General features: G+C 26.6%; 1 protein-coding gene across 1 annotated transcript in view; it reads left to right on the forward strand.

Moving 5' to 3' along the window:
- Positions 1-1,126: 1,126 nt before the first annotated feature.
- The window catches only part of Nep5 (M13 family metallopeptidase neprilysin 5), a 9,490-nt gene continuing 2,085 nt past the window's right edge, over positions 1,127-8,531 (forward strand). Inside the window, exons 1-14 of the mRNA XM_018447202.1 lie at positions 1,127-1,333; positions 2,727-2,796; positions 2,934-3,031; positions 4,092-4,145; positions 4,305-4,362; positions 4,707-4,897; positions 5,100-5,334; positions 5,460-5,706; positions 6,217-6,493; positions 6,617-6,775; positions 6,931-7,166; positions 7,402-7,511; positions 7,602-7,660; positions 8,372-8,420. Coding sequence (XP_018302704.1) covers positions 1,243-1,333; positions 2,727-2,796; positions 2,934-3,031; positions 4,092-4,145; positions 4,305-4,362; positions 4,707-4,897; positions 5,100-5,334; positions 5,460-5,706; positions 6,217-6,493; positions 6,617-6,775; positions 6,931-7,166; positions 7,402-7,511; positions 7,602-7,660; positions 8,372-8,420 — 1,934 coding nt within the window. The 5' untranslated portion in view covers positions 1,127-1,242. The remainder of the gene's footprint in view (positions 1,334-2,726; positions 2,797-2,933; positions 3,032-4,091; positions 4,146-4,304; positions 4,363-4,706; positions 4,898-5,099; positions 5,335-5,459; positions 5,707-6,216; positions 6,494-6,616; positions 6,776-6,930; positions 7,167-7,401; positions 7,512-7,601; positions 7,661-8,371; positions 8,421-8,531) is intronic.

The following is an 8,531-nucleotide window of genomic DNA, read 5'->3' on the forward strand; positions in this document are numbered from 1 at the left end:
CGCACGCACGCACGCACGCACGAACGCACACACGCACGACGCACACACGTACGCGCGCGCGCATACACATAAAATTTGTAAAAAAATTTAAGAAAATTAATAAAATACACTATAAAAAAAGTGTTTAATTTTAAAATATTAAAATATTTTATTCTTGTCTCCGTTTTTTAAACACTTCAAAATGTTTTAATTTCAAATTTTTAATAAAACACTATGTGTTTGGATTTAAAACACATAATGTTTAAATTCAAACACATAGCGTTTTGTTTATGAAAACCTTGTCGAAAAAGTTTAAAACTAAAATTTCTTAAAAAACTGAGACAAGAATAAAACATTACAATATGAATTGAATTATCAAAAGGCTCAATATAATAAGAATAAATCAGCAATTAAAAAGGGTTACGAGCCATATGACATACAAAATACATTTTATACAAAAATTTCCATATAAGAAAAATATAATATAAAGAATGTTTAGCAATTACATGTAGCATTAGAAACAGTTTCAACCTCTATCGGATCATTTTCAATGTAAATAATCCAAGAATTCAGTAAAAATACAACATATATATATCGATTGCATTCCTTATCGCTTGATATTGTGCAGTCCAAAAAATATCTTTTAATGATCGTGAAAGTGAACGAGTCTAATTTTTTCGAGATCTACAATATATAAATACTTTGATTTATCGTAGTGATGTAAGTCCGATAATAATTGAGAAATGCAATATATATTGAGTCACAAAAGATAAAAATATAAGCCATGATAGTTACATTTCAAAGAACACATGTATCAACAATGTCAAGCAACGTTATGAGCATTTTAATATGTTAAAATGAAACACTTCTTTTTTGAGTGTAAATTTGTAAAAGAGTTAACTTTTTTATATGACACGCTTATCATATTAAATAAATGATAAATTTTCTATTCTTTTTTTTAAAACTAACACATTTTTTTAGAATGTACAATACAAAAGAAATTCCTATTTAATTTTTTTACTCTTAGTGAAATTGTTTGATTTATCCTCGACACGAGCATAAATTATTGTATTTGATGATATCGAAAGGATTGACGTCCCACCAACGATGATGCTTAGAAGATACCGGGTGACATTCATTTTTCACAGGCGCGTTACGCGTGGATGTTATCGCGGATGGTCGGAAAGGAAAATTGACGTTTGGTCGCCGTTGTTATTGTTCGATGACGACGTACGACAAGAACCACTGGGAAAATGTGAACGTATGGACATTCGACGTTGTCTGACTCGACTCGGTGTTCAGTGTCGTCAGTTCGATCCGGTCAGTGGGCCATTCAGCATGAACAACGAGCGCAGTAAGTTATATTTTTATACGCTAGCCTGTCTACCTGACTTTCCTTTTCCGGTGCACTGTATGTACGTATATAACCCGGTAATGTTCCCGGTGATATTTTAAAGTTGAAGTCAAGAAAAGTTTCCGCAGTTTTTACATTACAAGCCTGTTATACTTGCTTTTGCAACTGCGGATATAATACTAACAGAAGTAACAATAATGGAAAAAAAAATATAATAATATAAACTTAACCGCAAAATTACAGATTAATTTTTTAATTTTTAATAATAATGTCTCTTTCTTTCAATTGTATTCTTTTATCCTTCCATACTCAGAAATAAAACAAATATTTATCAAAATAATCTAACAGAAAAAGATGAGAAAAAGGCACAATTGAAAAAAAGCACAGTTGAAAGTTGCGTAAAAGGGTAAACTAATACATAAATCCTATTTTATTGTTAAAACTTTTGTTTTATGTTTATTTAATCAGTACAATTATTTTAAATATAATTTTATTGTTGTATTTGTTATTAATAATAAAAGAATTATTTGTTTAAGAAGCATAAATTAATATTATTGCACAAAAAATTTTATTATGTATTGTAAGATTAAAAATTATGTAGAAAGAGATTATACATATATCTATAAAAAGATTTTGCTTATTTAAAATACAAGAAACAAAAAATTAATAATCAATTTTGATATTATTCAAAGAAAAACTTTCATTTTATCCATGATTGTTTTTTTAATTTATTGAACGCTAAGATGACATTTTGTTAAGCGATAACAAAACTAGGCTATGTGAAGATAGAAATTTCTCTGTTAATAAATGTAGATCGGTCAATAGTGTTAACACATTATTAAAAAACAAAATAAAATATTAATTTTTTCAATACAGTATTTCATAGTTTCTTATAATAATTAAAAAATGTATTGAATTTGTATGTGATAGAAATAATTGCAATTTGCAAATATTATACTTTATTTTTAGAGATAATTATTATTTAAATTTATAAATTGCTTTCCTAAAAGAAAGATATAAAGTTAAAATAAACTGAAAATTATTTAAAGTAAATATGTATACATGTATATATAATTTTGTTATTTATTTATAAAAAATTAATTTTTTTTAAGTATGTTATTAATTTTCTTTGTTACTAAAAATTAATAATATTACAAACGTCTAGGAAATAATATATGGATATACATTATAAACACACAAGGGCTTACTTTTAAAATAAATTAAATAAATTAATGGACTTTTGATATTAAAAATAATAATAATTTAGGCAATGCGAGTACTTATTTTTTTAAACACGCAGGTTAAATTTACGTATAATTGCTGCTTTTTGAAATAGTATCGTGATTTGTCTCACTGATGGTAACTATTGTTTTCATATTTTTTCTTTTTTCAGAGCATGATGGGTCCGTTTATTCGGTCGAAAGTCAGAATCACCTGGTGCCGATAAGATCCAGGAAAACCTTGTTAGTAAGAAAGCGAGATTGACAGTTTTCTCTCGACAATAATTCATTAAATTGCTTCATTAAATTGAAAACATATATTTGTTTGCTGTAAGTAAATCAATCAGATTCTCCGCTAATTAGATCTATTATGTTTATAGCTTCAAGGAAAAAAGTCGGATTTCCAATCTGTCGCTGGTAATTTTTTTCATTCTGGTGGGTGCCTTGTCCATAACAGTTGTAGTACTCGCTATACTTTGTAAGTTTCTTCTTTAATATGTCTTATTTGTTATAGAAGGGACTATGTTAAAAATATATCTGTTATGTATTGAAATATTGTATATATGTAATTATATAATTATATATTACATTAAAATATATTTTTTGGAATTATGTATCAATCATTTAAAAAATATGTATTATATATTTTTAATTTTTTAACAAACAAAGTATAAATTACTATGGTAAAAGTATTATTCAACTTACATATATTCGTGATAAGAAAATAATACATTAAAAAAATAATGCATGCAAATTGGAATTAAAATATAAACATTTAAAATTTCTTAAATGTTATCGCATTAGTCATTTTATGTCTAGATATCGTATATAAATTCTGTAATTGTGAGTTCTATCAAAATTATAGTAGGTATATATAACTCTTACTTTTGTTAGTAGCAGGTATATAACAACCGGAAATACTTTTCAGTTTGAAAGAAATGATTCAACTCTTACGATGCTTTTATATATCTTCTTTACAATTACATATCCTTGACAAATTATTGGGAAACCATTTAACATATCTTCGATCGCCATTGACATTGTGTAAATATTTTAGCGAACATGTGTCTATGGATTGTACAGCGTATCACATGTTCCAAGGAACAACTTTGTCGCGTGCTTATCATTATTGTTATGCGATAATCTATAGCATTCTACATAAGACCGTGATTTCTAAAATTAAATTATATATCCCTATATTATGCAAAATATCCTTTAGAATTACCAGACGTTTTTTAAACCACAATTAATAAAATCTGGTCGTATTTTCTTTACGATAAAATTATCAAAATACTTTTTAAATAATTAAATAAATATGTTAAAGACAAATAACGAGATTATATAACCTAATTAAATTAAATTTTAAAATGTACAAAAGAATATTAAAGTATATAAAAATATAATAAGAAATAAAGATATATAAAAGCTAATTAAATGAAAATTAATATATAATAAAAATTGGGAAAATGCGATAAACTAACAAAATTAAAAATTTTGAAATTTTTAGGATACTCTATAGATACATATTGTTGTTCCAGATGCGTGTAAAAATATGGTGAAGATATGTGATAGCGAGGACTGCGTGCGAATAGGTAAGTATTATACAATTATTATTATACTAATATAATAGGGTGATTATATAAACTTGCACTATTATTCAAATGGACAAACATTACACAAAACGATAAAAGAAAGAAATATATAGAATTACTGTCGTGGAAACAATTATTTATTCTTCTTTGTCCACCTAGCTGCTAGTTTGAAGGAATCTATGAACGAGTCTGTAGATCCTTGCGACGATTTTTATCAGTGAGTAGATTTATTGTCGGCGCGGCATGCGTGCTATTATGTCATATCTTGGTTGTACGCATCTTGTAAACTGTATATCAGACATAAAATTCTTATATCATTCTTTAAATTTATTATTTCTGTGTCACGCAAATATGTACTCGCGTGTTGCGCTTTCACTAGTTTATATGAGACATCGATCGTGTTACAAATTAATACGCTTTTTCTAGAATAATAACTAACGCCGATATTTTATTATTATTAATCCATTTATTTAATTAATTTATAAACTTTTTTAATTAATTAATTTATAATTTATACATTTATTATCTTTGTAGTGTGCGATGCTTTCTCTCCTTTTATAGATATGTGTGCGGTAGATGGTCGCAGGAGCATCCTATTCCGGATTCCAGCCTGACGAATTCCTGGTTCAGCGAGCGCAGTAATCGCATGTACAGAAAGATCAGAGATCTACTAAAAGTCAATATATCTGCAAGTGAGGTACCGTGGGCAGTGATGCAGGCCAAGGCTCTGTTTACTAGCTGCATGGACATGTGTACGTTGCTGTTTTTCTTTAATTAGGTAGATGTCAAAGAAACAAATGCTATAATCAGAAACATATTAATTAAAATATAATATATATAATATCCAAGTAATAATTAATAATAGTACGTGTAAAATATACTGTAAGTTAAATTTTAATGTCATATAAATTATCTTTTAATTTTGAATATTTCTTATTAGAAGATAAATTTCAGATACCATGAATGAACTCGATTTGTCTCCACTGTTCGACCTGTTGAAGTTATTAAATTTACCCATTGTACCGTTTGTTACCAACAAAACGACTAATTATGTCGAACGACTTGCTAGGGTAAAGAGAATTTTAGGCCTTGACGTTTTCTTTGGCTTTGAAGTCATATCCGATCCAAAGAACAAGAGTAAGAACATATTATATTTCCATCTTCCGAGTCATTCCAATCCTTTTCTCACGTACGTATATTTTTATTATACCTATAATAATATATTCATTTCATATTATTTTTAAATATTTAGCAAATTACTTAATGTTGTAATTAGTACACATAATAACAAATTTTTTATTATAATAATAATAGCGATGAAGAATTGGAGAAGCGATTACAAACCATCAGATCGCGATTGCGAAAATTAGATGAGTTAGATGACGAAACCATGAACAAGGACGAAGACGCCGAATTCACCTATATGTTTGATGTTATTAAACTCATCATTAACAATGGCACTGATAATAAATGTACCTCAGATAATGAATCGATATTTGAAGATGAAGTATTAAAAGAATTTGTTAAGGAGCTTTACAACATTAGCAATCTTTTTTATAATGTAAGTATTTTTTATTAATAATGAATTCAGTTGGATACACTAGTGCGCACCGGTGCATATTAAAGTTGTTGTACACTGATTTAATCTGATGATGCAAGTGTAAAAGTGAAATGCAAATATTTCGAATTATAAAATACATATTTTATTTAATAGTACAACAAAATGTATTCAGAGTTCATGGTTTAACCTGTGTGTGTATGTGTGTGTGTGTGTGTGTTTTTATATTTATATTAAACACATATATCTTTACATCAATTTATATATAACGGCTTTAACATGCACTAATGTGCATTGAGTACGTTTACTTGAATTCGCTATAAATAGTATAAATCAAATCTAACAAATATTTTTGCATGAGCAAAATTGTTAAAACCCTAGTTTTATCATGTTCTACAATATTTGTTGTAAAATTTTTTTAAAGTGCATGTTTCAAAATACATATAATTAGGATTTTGAAAAACATTATATATATATTCAATTAGAGAATACAAAAATTTAATTCTTTTACAGATGGTTCAAGCAGCTCAAAATCAGAGTATTTCTTCAGAAAACTTGAGCGATAGTGATTATATGCTAGTAGACGATCTACAAAAATTGACAGATGATCATGTAACAGATAGTAATTTATCTCTCACGCCTATACCGATTTGGCGGCCCTTTATTGAATCCATTTTCGAGGGAATAGTTAAGTTGGATCTTGATAACAAGGACAAAGTTCTCATTGGTAATCTGGAGTATTTAAAAGATGTTGCATTATTATTAGCTTGTTTCGAGGAAGAAGCCATAGGCACGTATATTCCTGATTTATAATATAATAATTTTAATTAATTACATTATTTTTGTTGTTATTTAAATTCAGTATTCACTTTTTAAAAAAATGTTTCCATAATTAGAATCAATATTGATTTAGAAAGCTACATTTGGTGGACGGTTGTGGACATTGTGGTGCCCCACGCTTCCGAAAAGCTCAGGGATATTTGGAACAAGTACATTAGCAAGGTAACAGACGTGGAAGTTATAGGCGAATCAAAATCGTTATTCTGTGGATCAGTTGTCAATAAATTAATGGGTATCTATTTAAAACTTCAATAAATTTTTTCGTAAATAATATATTTGACACAAATACATCAACATCTAATTTTTATTATAATGCTATATTTAGATTTAATAAATATATCTTCGCAACCTTAGGTGCTTTCAATTAATAATGTCATCGACTTTCAGGAATGGCTGTATCGTGGCTATTTGTAGATCCGACATTTCACGAAAATAAAGTTAACAAAGTACAAGAAATGCTAGAGGATATAAGAGAGGCATTCGGCTTACTTGTCGCTAAAACGAATTGGATGGATCAATCGACGAAAACAGCAACACTTAAAAAAAGCCAAAAAATGGAGTACGTAATTGGATTCCCTATGTGGCTTTTTAACGAGGAGAAGCTTGATGAATATTATGGAAGCGTAAGTTTTGTAAATAATTAATATATATAATATTATAATAGTTATAAAACAATTTTCTGACAAAATAAGTGAAAAATTTGTTTTGCGGAAATTTTACGTATTTAAAATTTTTCATTTAATTGTTTTAATTATTATCATTATATATACATATATTTACGTTTATTTATTTTATCTTACAAAGTATAATAGCATTATTTGTATGTAGTTTGCATAACATCGATCCATTAATGTTTAGTTAGATCTATCGGAAACAAAATACTTGGCGAATATGGTACAAATCGTTCAAGTGCAATTGAACAACACGTGGTCAATCCTGCACGACGAAAATATATTTAATGTGTCATAGTAAGTAAAACATTTTGAAAGTTGTTTTCTGTAAAAATTAGTACTAAGGTTTTCTTTTTATTTATGCTTCGCTTTATTATGGATGATCAGTTGGGCAACTGATCCTACTGATGTAAACGCGTTTCACACTTTTGAACTTAATCATATAAGTATGTAACAATTTAATTCTTTATTATTAAAAAAATGATTAACATACATACATTATTAAAAAAGGGTTTAAAATTATATAAATATGTATAAAAAATATGCAATTTGCAGTGGAAATATATAAAATATTTTTTTCAAAAACTTAATATTAATTTATATAAGTATTATATTTTAATAATATAATACTAATTTTAATAATATATTAAATTACACAAAAAAAATTACACACAATAATAATAGTATATTTTATAGTTTTTATGTAAATGTACAAATTTTTGTAACATTAGGCATATAACGTTTTGATAACACATATTATATTTGCATCTTTATGTTTGCACATATTAATAACACAGAAAAATTGTACGTAACTTTTTGACGAATTTTCTGTTTAATATAAAAGTATATATAAATATAAAAATATATGTACGTATATATAAAAATATATGTATATATATTTACACAATTACATATATACTATTTATTACATACATTTACACAAGACTGTTTTTTTCAAAAATAATTTTTGAAAAAAACAGTCTTATATTTTCACTATAAATTGCGTAATTATTTATTTAATTTTACATGCTTTTTTACAGTATAAATATGTTATATTGTTAATAATCTGTTAGTTGAAAAAACTGTCTTCTTTGTGTGATTGTTTCATCAATGTTAAATTAACATATCCTTTCTTCTTTCACTATTTACACATGCAGCCATACCTGCTGGAATTCTTCAATTCCCATTTTATGAATTGGGTCTTGAGTAAGAATAGGAATAATTATTTTTATTATTAGCTTTGTGTATAAAAAAATAATACAAAAGTAAATACCTATACAAGTAAAAAATAAATGTAGAAAATAAATAGTAGAAAGT

This window comes from Mycetomoellerius zeteki, unplaced genomic scaffold (assembly GCF_001594055.1).
Source record: "Mycetomoellerius zeteki isolate Tzet28-1 unplaced genomic scaffold, Tzet1.0 scaffold199, whole genome shotgun sequence".
In the NCBI taxonomy this organism is placed as follows: Eukaryota; Metazoa; Arthropoda; class Insecta; order Hymenoptera; family Formicidae; genus Mycetomoellerius; species Mycetomoellerius zeteki.